General features: G+C 33.5%; 1 protein-coding gene across 4 annotated transcripts in view; it reads right to left on the bottom strand.

Annotated features, from left to right (window-relative positions):
- brp (ELKS/RAB6-interacting/CAST family member bruchpilot) overlaps positions 1-22,108 on the bottom strand; it is a 272,388-nt gene that overhangs the window by 193,953 nt on the left and 56,327 nt on the right. For 3 of the 4 annotated variants that reach the window (XM_076411147.1, XM_076411149.1, XM_076411150.1), the window contains exons 3-4: positions 9,930-10,070; positions 2,446-2,707 (exon numbers count right to left, since the gene is read on the bottom strand). In XM_076411147.1, the coding sequence (XP_076267262.1) occupies positions 2,446-2,707; positions 9,930-10,070 (403 nt within the window). Of the gene's footprint in view, positions 1-2,445; positions 2,708-9,929; positions 10,071-22,108 lie in introns of those variants that run through there. The other variant, XM_076411148.1, reaches the window with a different exon arrangement.

Below are 22,108 nucleotides of genomic sequence, written 5' to 3'. Positions count from 1 at the left end.
GCATAAAAATTAGCCAGAAGTGGTCGAGTGGTGCTTGAAGAGAAATCACCGAAAAACAGCCGCATTTGAAGAAAAAGAAAGTGCTTCTTCACCAAGACAATGCACCGTGTCATCACAAGTCAGTCACAACGATGGCAAAATTCCATGAATTGGGCTTCGATTTGCTTCCTTATCTACCGTATTCTCCAGATCTCGCCCCCAGCGAATATTTCCTGTTCCCAGATTTCAAAAGAATGCTCGCTGGAACGAAATTTTCGTCGAATGAAGAGGTGATCTCCGAAAGTGAGGTTACACTCTAAAAATGAGTGTATGCTATATCATTCAATTTCAATTTATGGTCATTCAAAATCATTTTATGGATTTTTTAAATGTTTTCGTCGGTAACTACCTCTTTTGGGCGTCCACTGCTCTTCTTGGCGTCTTCGGTGCTCATTTCACCACGTCTAAACTTAGCATACCAATCCTTGATGGTCGATTTTTCTGGGACAATGTCTGGAAACTCGGCATCAAACCAAGTTTTTGCTTCAACTGTGATTTTTTCCTTCAAAAACAATATTTTATTAAAACCCAAAATTCTTTTTATCAATTTTTTCACAATAACAAAAGTTGCTTCACTCACAATCCTGTAATTCACAAACTAATGATCCGACAGCTGTCAAATTTACACACGCATCTTCTGAGGGTTAGGGCTAACTAAAAAATCATATGGATTTAATTCTAGTAGCACCATCTATGTGTCAGGCCGGGTCCTTTTTAATTGACCTATTAGTAATAAAACATTCAATATTGGTGATTTAGTTCTATAAAAATAATTTTAATGCAAATACTTACTATTTTTACTGCCTTTAATAATATCTAGCCTGATTAATAACTTCAATTCGAAATAACACTGCCGATAACATTTGAGGTTAGGCTTCACTTGTTTTGTTTATTGTGTATGTATTCTAGTAGCTATATTATTGTTTCAGTTATAAAATAGCATGAATTATATTCAATAGCAATATCAAATACACAAAAGGAAATGAAAGGATAAAACACTACTGAGTGATCATATAGTTTAATATAACTAGAATAATATTAATTAGTATTTATCATGTTTAGATTACGAAAAGATAATATAATGAAATATCTCGGTTCTTGTATGCCAAATAGTTCGATGAATTATATTTCACCAGGTTAAAGGTGTCTAATACACATTTAGCCGAACCATATGGTTTTATCAAGTTTTTATAGTCTGGTATGTATGTGTAATACTACTCAAATTTTCAAACAATTTATACAATGTATGACTCCAAGTTCTGCCACTGAAGTCAAGTAGAAGATAATTAAATACTTTGCTTAGACAAAATTTAATTTCTTTAAATATGCCTAAATACAGATTTTGTAAAATTACTTGATAAAGTGTGGTAATTATAAACAAATTATTAAATTACATTTTGTGCATTTTATTTTCTCATATATTATATAGATAGAGATATCTTGTTGCAATAATGGATACAGCTTTTCTTTTAAGTCTTATAAAATCGAACAACCATCATCAAATGTTTATAATTGAAACTTTTTTGTGTTATTGTGTTGTACTATCAGATGTGATCGAAAAGAATAATTTCCTAGCTTTGCTTTCTATTCAATATTTTATATGTCTTAGCAATTATGCAATACTTGAGCTCAATAATAGTATTCCCATAGTTTTCAGCTGTTACTCTTTCAACTGTATAGGACTGAACATATTAATTTTCTTGTATTGTACTTGGCCTTTCGTTTTTGTCAATATTCTACAATAGTTCGTACAACACCCCCTTATATTTACAATGCCATAACATTTCAAGTTTTTATGGCCATATATTGATTGTAAAGATATGAAATAGACAAAAATGTAGCAATACTTCCTTTTATTCTATTTTAAGAGCTTATATATAACTCCGTAATAAAGATTAAAAATGCAATGCAATCATGCAATGTGTCTTAATTGTAAATTATAAGCAACAGTTACTTAAAGGTTTTAACATTTCGATAATGACTCGAATTATTGTCACCGTTTGATATATATATATAAGGACCTCCATTTCAATTTTATCAATAGTTGTAAATTTATCAATAGTATATAGAGTCGTAATTTAATAAATAATAAAATAAATGTTTTTTTAGAATCTATCCTATAGAGATTATTTTCAACTTTCATCATGCTTATTCAGTGTCTTCAGGAAAGTTCGAGTGGCTTTACACAGACGATAGGCGTTTTCAAGTAGTAGCAAATGTGTATAAAATAAGCTTTCGTTTCGAATAAATTAGAGCAGATCGATAAAGAATCCACCAATTCATCACATCTTATATTTGAAATAAAACTGTTCCAGTAAACTAAAAGTGTATTTTCATCCTCAAAGAAATAAAAAATTTATATTAGAAATATACACGAAATATTATAGGATAAAATAAATATATTACTTGATTTTCACTGCTGAGTAACTTCAGCTGATCGTTGATCAGACTATATTTAGCCGACTCCTCCTTCCTCAGGGCTCTCTCCTTCTTCAGCTCGGGACTCCAGAAGGTCTTGATGGAGTGCATCGAGGATCCCAGTTTCTGATTGGTCAGGTCCAGCTCTTTCTTGAGATTGGCCAGGTCGCGTTGCAGATCCGAGTTCTGATGCTGGAGCTCACCAATGAACGGTTGGTGGGACGTTGGAGACTGACGTGCAGACCGTGTACTGGAATAGAAGAGAGATTTGGGGTTTTGAAGCTTTTATGTTGTACTATAAGTTTGAGGAGGAATTCGTTCATAACACAGAACGGAAAATCATAAATAAATTTTTTGCAATATCTTGCCAAAATGTCATAATTAAAAACCTTGTTTATTGTTTATTATGAATAATAGTTGACTTTTATGGAAATTTAATTTAATAAGTGTATTTGTATCACGTGCTGCGTCTATCTAGTATACTCTCTTTAAGAATATTCGTATAATTTATAATTCTTTAAGAATCTAATGCATTACAAACAATAAATTTGTACGTAGGTGCCTATAATAACAATTTATACTAACCAATCAAATTGCCCAAAATTTACCATCCGTAGGTGAACAACGTTTTCCACCGCCTCCTATTCAGTTGAGATAAATCACTTTGTTACATTTTCTCTTTTTTATATTGACTGTCAACCATACAATTTTACGAATAACATCAACTCAACTCATTCATCGAGCTATAGCATATTATATAAATCAAAAAAGTCTACTAAATCTGGGGAATTAAGTTTTATCACCAACTAGATTAATGTAGCATTAAAACATGTCCGGAATAATGGCTGACATTATTATGATTTCAAAACCTGGAAACCCACCAAATAAGTATGATCGACCAATTTTACTGCTACTGGTAATATCCAGATTATTTGAAAAACTTCTATTAAAATGTTTAAGATTAATAATAGAAAAAAATTAATACCTGCAATTTATGAATATACAAAAATTGACCAGGTGCTTAGAAACACATACATTATTATTATACATAATACATTATAATTATACATTACATACTTGGCTATATTCTAGGAGGTAGCCCAAACCTTTGGAAGTCTGGTATAACAGCATCAAGCATAAACTCCACAAAATGTTACCGAAGAAATACAATAAACTTTTAAACCATTACATCTCGACCAGGTTGGTTAGAATTAAACAAGAATGAGTTTACTCAACAATGAAAAAATAAAAGTAGATGTAAAGCAAGGCAGTATTTTGGGAACTGTCCTTTACCGATACTTCTCAGATATGCTACATGGCTACACTTGTCGATGACACAACGATACATTCTGTTGGAAACAATAGTTAAGAAGCAGTTAGAAAACTGCAACACGCAAGTAGTAATGTAAATATTACAACATATTTTTAACAAAAAAATTGAATAGAATTCAAAAAATAAATAAAAAACTCACTAAAACGTAAAAACTAATCAAACTTAGATATTTAACAGAAAAAAAACTTTTTGAAATAAAATATGTACATTATAATTGTTGTAATAACTAAATAAAAATAAACAAATTACCCATTTAACCTATCTACTACACGTATTTTTTATTCTACTATATACACACAACTTAGCTTAATATCTACCTACACCTATTTATCTATTTATAATATTACTTTAACTACTACTAACTAACCACTTTGAAGTCAGCGCTGAGCAACAAATTAGATTTGTTTTGTTCGTAATTTAATTTTGTGTATAAGTCACAAAATTATATTATTATTTTTGTATCGTTTAGGCTCGGAACCAATTGCAGTTATTTTATTAAGTATTATAACGGATAACCGAAGTAAAAAGTTCAGCCCGTATGATGAGAAATAGGAAAAAAGAAAGAATGATTGATAACAAGGAACGGTTCAGGCCCTGGGGTCCGCCACCTAGGGTATTGACAAATATTCCTATCAAACTAGAACAAAAAAAGTTTCTGCCTTGTTGGGAATCGAAACCGCGACCTCAGCGCGTTAACTCAACGTTTCAGCATTTACACTATGGAAACAATTGTCTTTAGTTTTTATACAAATTCTCATACGATATAGTTTGTGCTTAAATTTCAAACTGAATGGCTTTTACACTGAACTATTTTCCACTTTTAGTCACATCAGTTTGGTAATAACGTTATATACAAATATCTAATTATTTTAGGTAAAAAATATGTGAAAATATTGTAGGTGCCTTTGAAATTTGAGATTTTTCCTCGGCTTCACCCACTTCCCCCATCAGATCCTGACTTGGTTCTAATGGTACCACCTCGGAAGCGCACTCTTTCGAATAAAAAACATAGAAACTCCTCCTTTTTTAAGTCTGTTAATAAATAACATAATAATAAACAACATAATTTATGTTCAGTTCAGGTAAACTGTTCATATACCAATAAATATGAATAAAACTATCCCATGCAGTAACAGCACCAAGTACCTTGGAGCGATATATATATATATATATATATATATATATATATATATATTTATATATATATATATATATATATATATATATATATATATATATATATATATATATATATATATACATCCAAATACTATAGGGACAATTATTTACATGGAGACCTTCGGATTCCAGATGTCATAGAAGAAATGAAAAGATTCACAACAAGATATAACAAAAGACTCTACTTCTATGTTAATATCGAAGTGCTGTAACTCTTGAATAACCTTAGATTAGATCGAAGGCTCAAGTAAACCAAACCCTGTAAACTTGTGTAGTGGTGTAGTGAAGTGTATTAAATGGTAATGGCACTGAAGTGTTACTAACTTTATTTATTTAGATTTGGGACTAAGTAAGGGTCAATGGATCTTCATCCTAGATAAAAACCTAGCTTAATCATTGTAGAGATGGATTATAAGTTAGTTACCAAAATGGACCTTTGTAAAAATAGAGCCCATTTTTACAAACTAGGGTTGATCTGCACTTGACTTTTGGCTACTAATTAAGGCTATTGACTGGTCAGTAACCAACATTATATACCACCTCAGAAGTCTAGAAGACGTCCGGTTTTACCCAACCTACTTATTAGTGTGACAGGAATAAATTTTCCTTTTCCAATTCTTTATTTACAATTTACAACCCCAGTCCTGCCCCACCATGTTCCAGCATCATTCGAACCCGCGAATATCGCATTAGTAGGAAGACCGTCCTGTCGCATTTACCACTGCGCTTTTCAATACGGATTGTGTTGATATTTCTATATCATCAATATTTTTACTTTACCTATTTTTGTAACCCATTTATCATATAAACGCTATTATAAAATGATATAACATTATTATTTTTAGTTCAATATATACGCTTTAGTTCAATATATACGCTTAATGAGTTCCACTCGACGTATATTGAATATACTATTGAAGTAATAGAAAAATTATATCAAGTATGATGTACACAATATTACGGATTGTACATATCCACTTACATATGCCACTTAAAATATTCAGTTGGTAATAATTGTTAGTTTGTCATACAAAACAATATTTATGTATAGAATATAGTAAGGACATAATCAAATACATAGAATATAATTTGTATTAGAATACATTTAAACCCTCAGTGTCGTTTTGCATCGTTATTTAATAAGTCGCCATATTTTTATATGTTGTTTTTGCTATATTTATTACGACGCCATTTTGAATATAATAATATATATTATATAGCTGCCCAACTGTACATAACATATTTGTTTAATTAAAGACTAAAACAATGTCTCATCTAAACCTATTAGAACATTCTAGAAAAAACACTCATACAGAAAGGTTGCTAACAAAAAGAAGGAACTAATAGCTCCTTAACATTAGGGCAATATTATAATAGAGCACAGTTCAATCAACTCTCACTACAGTGTGAGGTCGCATAATTCGTTCAAAGTGCCTTTTTTAACATGAAGAAATCAATATATTTTTATTCACTGAGAGCAGATATGATTTTTGTGAGCAATCATCGCAATCATGTTGTTTATTATTCAACCACTAGTGGCAAATCATTATACGATTTACATGACTGAGCGGTACGTCTAAATGGTAATACATTATTATCAAAATTAGTGTTCATTAGGACCACAATGTTAGTTGAAAAACATAATAGCTGTCTATAATATGGAAGGAAGACGAGACACGAGGTTCGTCAGGAGATGATTTTATAAGCAAAACATGTACCAACTAAACCAGTCCAGGGAATATCCTTGTTCGTTTTGGTATAGCTTTGATTTACAAATTATTTACAGAAAAAGATTAAATAATTTAAAAAAGTAAACGACATGTTTGTTATTTGGAACAGACAAATTCTATCAGTTCCTAATTCATCTGACATCTCACATTCAAATATCCAATTCATCACGCAATTAACATCGAAATTTCTTTTTAAATGGTTTAATTCGAAAGAAGCGCAATAGTGAACAAGGATAGCAAGTTCGTAATTTTAGGGTACGTCACACATAGCTCAAAAGTGTCTTTCTTCGAAGTAGATATAATTTGAGGGAAATAATAAATAAATTTTCCTTAATGAATAATAAGATTCAACATTCATCTATTAATGAAAATAGAAAGAGAAACTATAAAAAGTTTCGCTGACAATCCACTGGTTTCTTCAAAGAACAACAAATAGCTTTGAAAGGGTAGTGAAGAATTCAAGTAAATCACCATCAAATTTATTTTCAAACTGTATAGCAACATCCCTCAAAAACTCCCTAAACTACAAAGCTACAAGGAGTACGCTAACATGAGAATCTTGGAGGATACGAATAAAAGAGTATCAATGATGTGCAAGATATGAACACATTGTCCAGTCAGTTTTCGTAAGTTCAAAAAAGTCGAAGTTTTAGAGACCCCATTAATTATATTGAAAAAAAACCATCGAGAGGATTTTGATATTTACGAAAACCCTATCTAGCATACCAATTTCCCAATGTTTGAGCAATATTCAAGGGACAATGAGTACTAAGCCACAGACCCTTGCTTGAATATGATTATCTGGCTAACAGAGGTTTAGTATGAAAGCTCTTCCTTTGAAGATGTAACCCGTAACGATTGCGAAGCGCTGGGTAGTTTTAATCAACAGACTCAACAGATCTCAAATCCGGAAGCCAATAGTCAAAATTGTAATTAAATAATTATAATGGTAGAGAAATACAGATTTAACTTTACAGGAAATGTTGAGGACCTGTTTCGCGACGCCCAACATCTAGATGTCGCTACTTTTAACTTGCCGGCTTGGTTGGCGCAGTGGTAAAGGCGATAGGAGGGTCTTCGTACAGTTGCGATAGTCACTGGTTCGAATCCTGCTGTGGCATGGTCGTAAATTTGTATTTGTGATTATTTAACATTTGTGATTGTCCTTAGATAAGAGTGCAAAATCCGATAAGGAAAATAATTCAGTCACGCCAGTAACCAGACTGGGTAGATACGGATGTTTTCTAGGATGATTTCTAAGTTGGTCATTCGCTAGTCGGTTGGCTTAATGCCGAGGACCGTGGTTCGGAGTTCACGATAAACTGTATGTCCAGTCTAGTTAAACCCTCGTTTACGACGGAATCTGATTGGTTCACTTCATTTCTATAATGTGTTTATTGTTTATCTGTTTTGGGAGCCATTTCAGTGTGCTTTACGTAGGGATTAGTTCTTATAACGTTTAGAGATTAAATTATTAGTTCATTGTATAAGTCGGTAGTACGTTCAGTAAAATGCTTTCTCGATATAGGAAGTATTATATACCCTAATGTAGAGATGGTAAAAAAATGCAGAATTGTTTCCTGTCGAAGAAGTATTCTTCTGTCTTTAAAAAATGGTTGATAATATTAAAAATTCCAAATCAACTGAATTAAATATGAAAGAAGTTCATGATAGTGAGAGCGTGTTTTGTTATTGTAAGTTGGGTTAAGTTTATTCATATCAATAATCATTACTGACCGGGGATGTATTATCATGAGTAAAAAAATTGTAACTTGACCATATACCTTCAATTCCAGATGTTCCTACAGGAACAAACTTAGTTACGATTTACCATAGTGCAAATCTCGGTTTATATTGTAAAACTTTTGAAAAAAGTAATTAATTGTAATTTTTACTTACATTCAATTATGAATAAATCAACAAACAATAAAGTTGAGACTGATTTTATAAAAGCAAACCAATATCTCATGCCATGGACACCAACAAAGTTGTTTTATTATACTGTGAGTAAATCTTTGAGTTATCTCTTTTATTTTATCCGGCTTTTCATATTCTACGTCGATATTATATATAATAATATATATTATCCATATAATATAATGTATATTTTCGGTCAAATATTTTTTAAAAAAAGTAAATTCAAAATTTTTTAATTGTACATTCCACAATCATTTTCCAGAAAAAATATTAGATATAATAACCAAACAGCCCTTTACTTTTGAGTCAAATTAACAACAGAATAAATAAACAAAAAAAAAAGCTAAACAGAATTTTAACAGGAAAGACTCCAAAGTTTGCTTTCAGTATAAGAAAACTCTTTCAAAATGACAGAACTCTAATAGATCCTATTAAATTGATGGCACAAGACAAGTGTGAAGAAAGAAAAAGACCAAAGAGATAACTTTAATTTGCCATGCACCAAGGTTATTTGTTTATGATTGAATTTGTTTTTATATTATATTTATATTTTATAAATTTCACATTATATACTTATTTTTATATTTCATTGAATTTTACTTAATTAACTTATTTCAGAAATTAAAGTGTATTTTATTTAAATTTCATTGGTCAACTAAACGTGACGTTAAGTCCGTCATGTGCCGCATCTGCCTCCCAAACTATATCAAAGAGCCAATCAAATGTCTTCACAGTAAAATATTTTTCCTACACGTACCTATAATGGAGATTTAAAATGACCATTCAAATTAGTTGAGAAACGTTCCTCCAGATATCTCTATAGAGTCTTGTCTCTGTTACTCTATGATTATAATTGTGGGGATCGCCACGACCCTTTAGGTCACCACGCATTCACCTACAACAAGTTCAGAGGTTGACAACGCCGGTGGATTGGTACCATGCAGTTCCAGGCTATAAAAAACCATTACGATGACGTCTTGCTCTCTTTTCTTTTCTCCACTCCCTTGTAACAGTACCACTTCCACAGCGCTACCGTACTTCCTTCACCTTAACCTAATATCCTGTCAATTCTCCCGCGACCACATGTATTATTCAATGATAAAATAAACAAGTTCTCTTCAACCAGTGTTTCCAGTTCTCGTGCAAATTCCTTTCCAAAAATAGTAGTGAGTGTTCGGACAAACAATCATATCGACAGCCACACATTTCGATCAACCTGACGAATATTCCTGCATAATGAATTCACCCTATTTCTATTAATATAATTTATAGTATGGAAAAATCTGAGAATTCCGTGTGCTTTGTTTGCTTACCTGTACGGTTCATCCTCGAAGTAAAGACCTCGGTCGAGGGAACGATCTCGACGATCCCGAATCGGCAGAAACTCGCGATCATGATCAACCGTAGGCCCTCGATCAAGAGATTGATAACGTACAGACATGGGATTGGTCGGCCTGTAACAAAAAGTAATTATTATAATAACCTATCGATCTAACATGTTTCAATAATCCCTCGTTAACTTTGTTGACAAATCGTTTATTGACAAACTTATTGTCCCATCAGCTTGTTATCTGTGATCTCTAAACTTTTTGAAAGACTATACATTAAGAGACTCAAAATAATCACAGAAGATAGAAATATTATTCCGGATCATCAATTTGGCTTCCGTAATAAACACGGAACAACAGAACAAACACATAGATTAGTCAACAAAATTAATAAAAATCTAAATGATAAAAAATATTGCTCCACTGCATTTCTCGATATATCTCAAGACTTCGACAAGGTGTGGCATACTGTACTGTATGTTAAATTGAAAAGGCTTTTGCAACATACGCACATTCAACTAATGAAATCATACCTCATACACATTTTATTGTAAAACAGGGTGACGAATACACTGACTTACATCCAATATAATCGGGTGTCTCGCAGGGCAGTGCTCTTGGCCCATTGTTATATCTTATGTATACAGCTGACCTACCGACGTCAAGAAACACTATTATTGCAATATATGCTGACGATACAGCGGTTTTATCGTCAAACGATAATCCAATATCAGCTACAAGAAACCACCAACTTCATTTTAACAAGGTCGAATGGTGGTTGAAAACGGGACGTATCAAAGCAAATGAGACAAAATCTACTAACTTGTCCGTCAATAAAATTGAATAATCATGAACTTCCAAATGTATTGGCTTAAATTTAAAGTATCATTAAATAACAAGGCTGTGAGAACTGTGAACTGTGAGGTACTACTAGCAAATCTAACATAGATATCCTCCAGAGGTTCCAGAATAAAGTGCTGCGAGTCCTCGTCGATGCCTCATATTACGTCTCCAACAAATTAATTTAGCGCGATATCCCTTTAGAACCCATAACGAGTGTGATTCGAAGTATTACTAGGAAGTACTCTGAAATAGTATTAGTGCATCCCAATGCACCCACCAAACAGTTAAATATACGCAATGACAGTGAGGTACGTAGGCTCAAACGCAAACTGCCATACAAACTGGCTAAAATACATATAGAGTGAGATATAATAATCTCTAGAATAAGTTAGAATAGTCTTTAGAATAAGTTAGGATAGACTTGTTGTACAATTATATTATATAACGGAAAGTACATAATAATACTTATCGCCCACGGGCATATTGTTGAAGTTCCAAGATATTAATAATAACATTTTCTTTAAGTAAATTAATCAAATTATTTGGTTTTAAAAAATATTTGGCTTTAAATAAGTGTAAAACATAACAGTTTTAAAACAGTTTTTTTGTTAGTTAAGTTTTAAGTACTTAGATGAAGCTGTGAAGAGATCTTTAGTTTTTTTAAAGATTTATTTAAGAATAAGTTAGGTTAACATTTCTTATCGATTAAAATATACGTCAGATTATATTATTATTTCAACATTCCTTAAGCAACACACAAACAGAAAACAATATGTTATACAACCCAAGCAATTTATCTCTTTTCGGCCAATTCGAGTTAAATCGCGGTATATTGTTTTTACAGTTTAACAGCATCCGCTTCAGAACAATCTGTAATTCTATTGTTTTAATCCGGTAAAAGAAAATCCTCTCTAAGCCGGTCGATGCCAGAAAAAAAGGGCAAACACTTTCTGGTACGGGATTACATTACTTTGATTACTTGGACGACCTTTTCACAACAGCATCCTCCATTATTCGAGAGCTGTTTTTCGGGCCTCGGTAATGTTTCACCATTTAACTCTCGATCTCTCAAGACAGCGATCTTGTCATCCAGTAATAATACGATTATCTCTAATCGTCATGATCAATTCAATTTGTTACTAAATCATTTGATCGGATTTTAGGTTTATCGGTAATAAGTATAGTTGGGGTACATTAGATCAATTATTATTTGGCGTCACTTAAACATAGTCAGAGGTCCGTCGGACATATGGGATGGTTAACTTCTTGTCTATTTAACGTTTCTTTGTTTCCATAATGATAAACAGGAACGTTATCTTGGAAATATTTACTAATTTAATTCTAACAAACTTTTTTGTTACTCTTATTAGTCCCACAATCTGCCGAGAGGGCAAAAAGTATTTTTATCTATATATTATATATATACATGGCATGTAGAAAATCTCTTCATTAATTGATCTCCTGTCTAAAATACTATTTTAATTAATTAATCTTATTCTAAAGCCTACATATATCCAATAATCAGATCGCATGATATTAGACGTTGTAGTCTGCGCATTTCATCGCCACTTCACATGCCTAGCTGCTTACACAGTACATTGGGATACAGTGACACTCTTTCGAAGTACTTCACACAAACACACTGGATTACAGTTCTTATTGGTTCTAAAGGAATATTGCATTGTATCACTTCATTTGAAACATAACATGGATCATCGACAATGACACGCAACAGTTTATTTTGGAACAGTTTTATGACCAAATAGGCTCGAGTATAGATTTATAGAATAATATTTTGTTATTTTAAGAGCTTAAGTCCAACAACTTGGACTATGGCGAGTATGTGCTTCTTCAAAGTTAGATGTCGATCTAGATGCATACCAAGTTATATAGCATCCTGCTTGCAGGAGTTGACAATTATTAATATAGACAGGTGAGCATGTTCTTCTACGGAGCGTAAAAATCACACGAATGGATTACGTCATGTTTTCAGATACATTTGTATTTGGTTCAGGCATGTTTATAGGTTCATTGATGCTACGGCTGGTAATAAATTCTTAAAATGCCAGAAATTCTTAAAGATATTATCATAACATCCTGCTGAATTGGGTCTATTTGACGCTTAACATGTAGCAATAACATAAAATCCAACGACTTACTCAAGAGATAAGGTCTAATGGTTTCTAATACTCTTATGGGAAATGTATCTATAGCCTATTCAAAGTTTTTTTAGTAATGCGTCTTGGATATTTGTGACGTCGAAACATTGCAATTTTGCGGCATGAACCCTGAGTTTTAGTTCAGTTTGGCTTTGACATACAAGAAAATTCTAATCTAAATAAAATAATTCAACAAATGTTATCAAATATAATTTATTTTAACATTATAGCATATCCGAAAACTACAGTTAATTACACAGCCACAATAACTTATAGGTAAAAGTTAAAACCTCTAAACACTATTGTATTGAATAATTTTGCATAAGTCTGACAGACAGATGAAATACCGACTAATGTTATTTTAGGGCTTTGATTATTTTGATAAATTTTAAATCGTTCCGTAATATATGATATCATTTGGTTTTAAATGCCAAAAAAAAAATAGATAGTCATTTCACATCAATTTGTGCGGCTTTAATAAAATATTACGAAAAGCAACGAGATAATGGAGGCCCCCTTTTGCCAATAATATGCGTTAGAGAGATAATTATTGATGATATTAAATAAAATAAGTCCCTACAATTTTATTGAAAATGTTTTTAGCGGGTTGCTGCCGCGCTAAATATTAGTGCGGATACTGTGAATAACATCGCTTAAAAAATGAAGAATAATACGTTAGATTCACCTAAACATCATTCGCCTATTCACAAAGTGGGTGACGAATCTTGATCATATTGTTATTGGCTCTATTCGAGACCGAATATACGAAATGTATAAGAACAGAAAGTTTACAAACTATTTTATCAATATAAATATAATTTAATAAAATTATTTTAGAGAAAATTGTCTATCTGGAAAGTATACATAAAAAAGTTAGGGACATACAGCTTCTTGAGGGATGTAAGACATCATTTCATACACTTTTATAGGGCATAGGGTTTAAATGGTGTAAAAATAACCGTCGGAGAGGTTTAGTGGAAGTTCCAGATATTGCCTTAAATATAATCCAATTTTTAAAGGCATAAAATAAGACCAAAGAAAATAAGCTATTTGAATTTTTGTATCTTGATGAAACTTGAATATTTCAAAATGGTTCATTGCGGCACTCTTGGCAAGACGGTAATAAAAAAAGTGTAAAGACAACAAAAATTGATGCAAAAAGGTAAAAGTTACAATAGCATTCGATTATGTTTTGTTGGTTATGATATTTATTAATAATTAATTGCACATATAATGCTGGTCGAGAAGGATATTCCATCAAAAACTGTTTGTATATGTGGAAGGAAGCATTGTCAACCATAACACCTTCGGTTTGAATGAACTCGATAAGACATACAGAGACAGTAATTGATAAATGGTGGAATCCTGACCATATTTAACAGTTTAGTAATGGAAATGGAAAGGGAGTCGGAAAGAGAAAGTTGCTGAAGGAAACTTTCAGGATATATGTTAATGATGTGCACTGCTGGAAATTCCTGAGACAAAGTAATGAGAGTAGAAACAACTGAAGGTATGAACATAATTAATTCAATATAACTGACAATGGTATTATAGGGCGTGAAATATTTGTGTGCACAGATACTATTGCAACTGTTCAAAATTAAACATGAGCATTTGGTTAGAACGTATGAGGAGGGCATGAATACTACCTGTATATGGTAAATGCATTAGACATAATTCAGAGACTAATTTTATGAAGAATGGTGTACACACATAGTAGCAGAATAAATAAAATATACAGTGATACTAAGATGACTGACAAGTAAACACACCATCGAAGGAATCTAGAACTAAACGTAAAAATGTAAATATCCTCTCGAATGAAAGTAAAATACGTTTTTCAGATATAGTACATTCATCAAAACTCAACATTCCATTGCGAGATGTATACAAGCAGTAGAAAGAGATCAGGATCAGGATAAAAGAAAAGGAATCAGTAGAACGGTATATAGAATGGATAAAATTCAGTTGGTGGGGACATCTACAGCGTATAAACATAAGAAGGTAAAGATAATCTGGAAATCATAAGCAGAGGAGAAAATCCAGATGACGACATACGAGAATCTGAGATATACGTATCAGGGAGATACTGCAGGGAAGAGAATTCCAGCCGAAACAACAAAAAAACTTGAGAGAGAGAGAGCTTCATAAAACAGTCTAAATACAATACACCAGCCCATATTTACACACCGTTTTAAAATAATGTATTGTTGCAAATGACCCTTTTAGTATTGAATCAAATGTAAAGTTCCCGGCCTGACATATAGATAGCGCTACTAGAATTAAATCCATATGTTTTTTAGTTAGCCCTAACCCCCAAAAGATGCGTGTATAAATTTGACAACTTTTGTTATTGTGAAAAAAAAATGATAAAAAATAATTTCGCGTATTGATAAAATATTACTTTTTGAAGGGAAAAACAGAGTTGAAGCAAAATCTTGACTTGATGCCGAGTTTCCGGACACTGCCCCAGGAAAATCAATCATCAAGGATTGTTATGCTAAATTTAGACGTGTTGAAATGAACACAGAGGCGGTGAACGCAGTGGACGCCCAAAAGTGGTTGTTACCGACGAAAACATTAAAAAATCCAAAAAATGACCGTGAACGGCCGTAAATTGAAATTGAGTGAAATTGCAGACACTCTAAAGATATCAACTGAACGTATACATCATATCATTCACGAATATTTGGGTTTGAGAAAGCTCTGTGTAAAGTGGGTGCCGCGCGAGCTCACTTTTGACCGAAAACAACGACGAATTGATGATTCGGAGTAGTGTTTGAAGATGATCAAGCATAATAATTCCGTGTTTGCGACAATATGTGACAACAGCTGAAACATGGTTCCATTATTTCACTGCGAAGTCCAATCGAGTCATCCGAGTGGACTCCACGCGATGAACCTACTCCAAAGCGTGGGAAAAGGCCACAGTCGTCTGGCAAGGTTAACGCGTCCTGTATTTTGGGATGCGAATGGAATAATTTTCATTGACTACCTTGAAAACGGAAATACCATCAACAGCGACTATTATATAGCATTATTTCGGATCGTTTGAAGGACGAAATCGCAGAAAAACGGCCGCACTTGAAGAAAAAGAAAGTGCTGCGTCACCAAGATAATGCACCGTGTCACAAGTCAGTGAAAAATATGGCAAAAATCCATGAATTGGGTTTCGAATTGCTTTCTCATCCACCGTATTCTCCAGATCTCGCCTCCAGCGACTATTTCTTATTCTCAGATCTCAAAAGTATGCTCTCTGTGAAGATTAAATCTCAATCTCAATTAAATTTTCGTCAAATGAAGAGGTGATCGAAGAAACTGTGGCCTATTTTGAAGCAAAGGGCTAATCGTACTACAAAAATGGCATCGAAAATTAGGTAGGTCGCTATAATCAGTGTATCACCCTTGAAGGGATTTATGTTGAATAGTGTTTATGTGTTTTAATATGGTAGGCCGGAGAACTTTCCAATTGACCTGTTATTATTCTGTTTTAGCCGATGATTGATATTGGGGCGTAATTATATTTATTTATATTTAAGAAAATTGTTTCATTTTTTTTAGTTTGCGAATATGTTATGGAATATTAGCTGTCTAATTTATTAGACCATTTAACTGGTTTTTGCAATATTAGTGATACGGGAAAGAAACTTGGGATAGATACGGGAAAGACGATAAAATATCGCATTGTATCAAATGTCTGATAAAGCTAGGCCAAGATAAGAAAGGCACTGTGTACCTGGGACCCGCATTATTGAAAATTTTTCTTTCAAATATCCCTAGGAGACCACAAGTTGAGGCAGCTTTTTATGCAGACAACACCACTGCTTACTTTGCTTCTTAAGAGTAGCACCGCACATCCAAGGTAGACTCCAAAAAAAACTCGATGAGACGGTCCAGTTGTTTACATTTCTGGAAGTTGTAAATCAGCCCACAGAACACTCGGGCCATCTTCTTCTACAATAAACGTTTTACACCGAGCATTTCAAGGTATTGTCAATTTTCTGTTCCCACTCGTCAACCGGACCAGTAGACTTCCTCTCTCAATAAAATCTCTCCTGTACAAAACGCTGTTTCGACCAGTCGTTCTATACGGCTCCAGCGTCTCTCTAAAATAAGTCCACCTAGCCAGGTGGAACGTCTTTAAGTTTTTCAGACCAAAATTCTCAGGAGAATAATCAATACCCCCTGGTTTGGCAGGAAATATCAAATTTATAGAGAATCAGACGTCCCCCAAGTTCACGATTATATATCTAAGCTTTGCTCGAGATATTTCTCAATTCTTCGTTTTTCGGACAATAGATTCCATTCAACTCTTCGTGGCCTTATTCTATCACCGCCAGCACTACAACATCGTGCTCTAACTCCAAATTGTCTCGACCTTCTCCGGCGAGCAATTAACTCAGGTACCGCGAGCTGTATGATGTGATAACGACAACATGTCCTTGCCTGGCCCTTGTCCCTCTTAACGGTGTTACTAGTTACGGGGACCCTCCTTACGAACAGAAAGAAGTATCAGTTAGAGTCATGGGATCAGCTGATAGGGTGGGGTTTATTAGGTAGCCCAGAGGCAGTTTCCGCATAACCAGTCCAACTCGCTTATTCCTGACGGTCGCCTCGACCATATATCCGTAACAGGATTCCCCTTCCCGGTTTTGAGCTAAAATAAAGAAAGACACTGAGCAAACTGAAAACACGTGGCACGTTTCCCTGATAATGGAGATTCAGGTAGCGAAGCTAGACGAAGCATGTCAGAAGTTATACCTGATAGGGGATCCTTTATGGTTGCTATAACCATAAATTTCAAAATGGCCCGAGATCGTGCAATTTTCGAATATTTCTTAAGAATCCGTAGCCCACGTGTCCTATTGGCGTTCCTAGCTACAACAGTCTTTCCCTCCCAAAATTTTGAACGAATTTTGGTTCAGAAAAGGAAACTCTTAAACCAGTCTTTTCATCCACCACCAAGTATCCGGGGATCTGCTTCGACAATAAAATATGATGCATCGAGAACGAGAATCAAAATTGACCAAAGAATTATGAGAATCAGAATTCACAAGAACAACATAATCCGCCATCAGAATTTGACCTAATTAAGAAAAAATATCAGTCAAAAGAGTGAAGATTTAATCAGAATTAAGGAGAAGGAAAAAGAATCGATAATAATTCAAGAATCAAAATGAGTAGAATTGGTCTTGTATAATCACCAGTTGGATCCGATGAGAGTATCAGCATTATCCTAAGATAGACAGATGGTTTAATAAGTTATTTCCATCCAATTAATAATTCTGTTTTCTATTATGTATCGATTTAACATATTTCATTGTATATACTTATATATTATTAATTTAAATAAGCACACTTGCCTTTCTGCATTAACTCAAATCGAAATCTCAACAACTGGAATATTAGTAAACTAACAAAGTTGTTAAAGTGGTTTTATTTTCAAAAAATTACCTTTAAACAATGATGTTTAAAAAAATTTCTTAATTGCTTTTTGTATAACGCTCTAACGTTTCATTACCTGCTTATAACGATAAAATTACTTAGTTGGATCCGTTGCACCAACAAAATACCCTTCATACCTAAAGATTATTTTCCAGCCTAAAGGATCAACAAGTTTAACGGACGCTGCCAAAACAACACGGGTGCTACAGGTTTACCATCATAAACTCACTTTTGTTTGCGAAAACAATAACGTCATAGCAAGTAGTCACAGTCTTCTAGCATTCTCAAGTTAGAAACCATTTACTTGCCAATCAATTCATCATATAATTTTCAGTTTTCAAATAAATTATGAAATAAATAACACAAATTATGAAAGTTGTCCACTTACCACAATTACTGCACTAAAAGGTCTATTTTAGTATCGTTCTTCTTGAAGTTGCTCGTAAAAACAAATAAATAAAGTTCGGTACTCAAAGAAAAGGAAGTCATAAATACTAAACTCTTTATAAGTCGAGATTTTAATATTTACGAATAAACAACTGGTTTTCACGCCACACGGTGATTAAAAATAGTTGAATAAACTTCTGTTTTAATAATAGTTCGGTCAACTATGCCCAAGTTAGCCCAAAATTCGCATTGAGCTAAAAATTTGTACGAATGTTCGGAACACCATTATAAATAAATTAACAAAAGTCAAAAATCGTTTGCTTGTTGTTATCTATAAACATTATCGCTATACTTTTTTCATATGCCACTATTTTCGAGATATAATAATGCAAAAGTTGAAAAAACCGTGTTCTTGATAAAATGGATAAGTACGCCAGATACATAGCTTCTTGAAAATTACTAGTCCACTGAATATTTTAGATATTTATCAGGCGTTATTCGTTTACATACCCAAAAGTTCTTGCGCTTTGATAATGAGGATTATAGACCGGTGGAGTAAGCAAGAGAATAGCGCAAGATATAAGAACTCAAGATGGATAAAATATCTTCAATAAGAAAATTAACAGAAAAAAAAAACGTTTTAAAATAAATTATGTATATAATAATATTTGTAATAAATAAATAAAAAACTTATTTAACCTATCTACTGCACGTATTTTATATTCTACTATTTACACACAATTTAGCTTAATACCTACCTAAACCTATTTAACTATTTACAATATTATTTTTACTACTATCAACTCATCACTTTGAACTCGCTGAACATTTAAATTACCCCAAGTTGCACGCTGGAGATACTATTTGGTAATAAAAAATTGAATCGATATTATTGAAGCATGTCAACTAAAATTAACGAGAGTAAATATGTGCATGTGCAGTTTACGTATAATCTGACGTTACAATCACTAATGACAATAAATTATAATATAATTCCATCTAGCACCAACGTTAAGTATCTTGGAATGAATTTTGGTGCAAAATTTCGCTGGAAGTAACAGGTAAAAAAGAAAAAGAAAGGACTGGAGTTCAAATATAAGAAAAGGTATAGATTAATTGAAAGAAAATCACAATTATCATTATATAATAAATTGCTTTTATACGAGTATAAGCAAGTATTAAAACTTATATGGACATACAATTATGGGGATGTTCCGCGAAAACTCGTATAAATATATGGTGTAAATATATAAATATAACCAGAAGACTGATTACCTATATTGAGAATTTCCGATGCGGACTAACATCCAGGAAATCAAGGTAATTGTAAGGGGACATAAGGTTAGATTCAATTATCATGTCGAAGTAATCAAACTCTTGGATAACCCTAGAACAGGCCATAAATTTAAAGGAATCAAACCATTTGAACTTGTGTAGCGTCCCCGTCCTACCACAGTAAAAGATTTTGGCAAAATTAATTTTTTTATGCAACATAATTCCCTTCAATGGTCGATTATAGCGACCCTCCAAATTTAGCGATACCATTTTTGTAGTACGATTTGTTTTTGTTTCAAAATAGGCCTCAGTTTTGGCGATCACGTCTTTTCACGAAAATTTCTTCTCAGCGCGTAACTTGTGTTAGATCTAAGAACAGGAAATAGTCGCTCGGGCCCTGATCTGGAGAATACGGTGGATGAGGAAGCAATTCGGAGCCCAATTCATGGATTTTTGCCATCGTTTCCACTCACTTGTGACACGGTGCATGTGTCTTGGTGAAACAGTACTTTATTTTTCTAAGAATGGGGGCGCTTTTCGGCGATTTCGTCCTTCAAATGGTCCAACAGCGCTATATAATAGTCGCTGTTGATGGTCCGTCCTTTTTTAAGGTAGTCAATGAAAATTGGTCCATGGACATCCCAAATACAGACGCCATAAACTTGCCAGCCGACTGTTGCGTTTTCCCACTCTTTGGAAAGGGTTCATCGTGTGCAGTCCATTCGGATGACTGTCGATTGGACTTTGGAGTGAAATGATGGAGCCATGTTTCATCCATTGTCACATATCCACGCAAAACTCGGGTTCATTAGGCTTGATCATCTTCAAACACTGCTCCGAATCATCAACTCGTCGTTGTTTTTGGTCAAAAGTGAGCTAGCGCGGAATCCACTTTGTACAGACCTTTCTCATACCCAAATATTCGTGAATGGTATCATGTACACATTCAGTTCATATCTTTAAAGTGTCTGCTATTTTATTCAATTTCCATTTGCGGTCACTCAAAATCATTTTATGGATTTTTAAATGTTTTTGAACGTCCACTGCGGTCACCGTCTTTGGTCCTCATTTCACCACGTCTAAACTTAGCATACGAATCCTTGATGGTTGATTTTCCTGGGGAACTATCTGGAAACTCGGCATCAAGTCAAGTTTTTGCTTCAACTGCATTTTTTTCATTCAAAAAGCGAAATTACTTTTTATCAATTTTTTTCACAATAACAGAAGTTACTTCACTCAAAATGCTTTAGGGTTTCGGTGAATGGAGGTAAAACGAAATGAAACAGAGGTGTTTCCATTATGTGACCGTTATTTATTGCCAAGATAAAAAATGTGGAAAATATAAAATATATAAAACGGATGGCAGAGGTGTTACCTGGAGACGAGGATTGGGCGGTCGATGGTGGCACGTCTAAACCAAACGATGGTCGGTTACTGAATGATGGAAATACCCTTCAATAACATCCCAGATAAACGTCTCGGGGTTGCCAGCTATTCGCTATCGTATTTTAGTTGTCGCTGCTGGCACCCCGCCCGTGTTCAACATCTGGGATTATATTTCTGGGTACTTTGTTAACCGTTATTCCACGATGTAAAATTCGACATGCCTCAAGGTCGCTACAATGTTATAATTCACTACCTAATGATCCGACAGCTGTCAAATTTATACACGCATCTTTGAGGGTTAAGGCTAACTAAAAAACATATGGATATATTTCTAATATTGCCATCTATGTGTCAGGTCGGGGACTTCCTAATTGACCTGTTACATAAACATTATTACACCAGACTAAGATAGTGCCGATGGGTCTTCCTAGACATATACCTAGAGTTAAATTAATGTAAAAATTAATGGTAGGTGAGTCGGTAACGGCTAATAGCCATTTAATAAATATGTTTTAAAAAAATCAACTCGATCAAATGGCTCGTCTGAGGAAGTAGTTAGTTAGTCAAATATAGCTTCAAACGTTTTGTGAAACGATCGCAAAATAAAGACAGAACAAATCAATGATAACTTGAGTTTTTTCTGTTTTGTTTCAACTAATATAATATAAC

This window comes from Rhynchophorus ferrugineus, unplaced genomic scaffold (genome assembly GCF_030347505.1).
Source record: "Rhynchophorus ferrugineus isolate W39M unplaced genomic scaffold, kcgeb_rfMv2 rfM8, whole genome shotgun sequence".
NCBI classification, from domain to species: domain Eukaryota; kingdom Metazoa; phylum Arthropoda; class Insecta; order Coleoptera; family Curculionidae; genus Rhynchophorus; species Rhynchophorus ferrugineus.
This window is presented reverse-complemented; position numbering and strand designations above follow the sequence as displayed.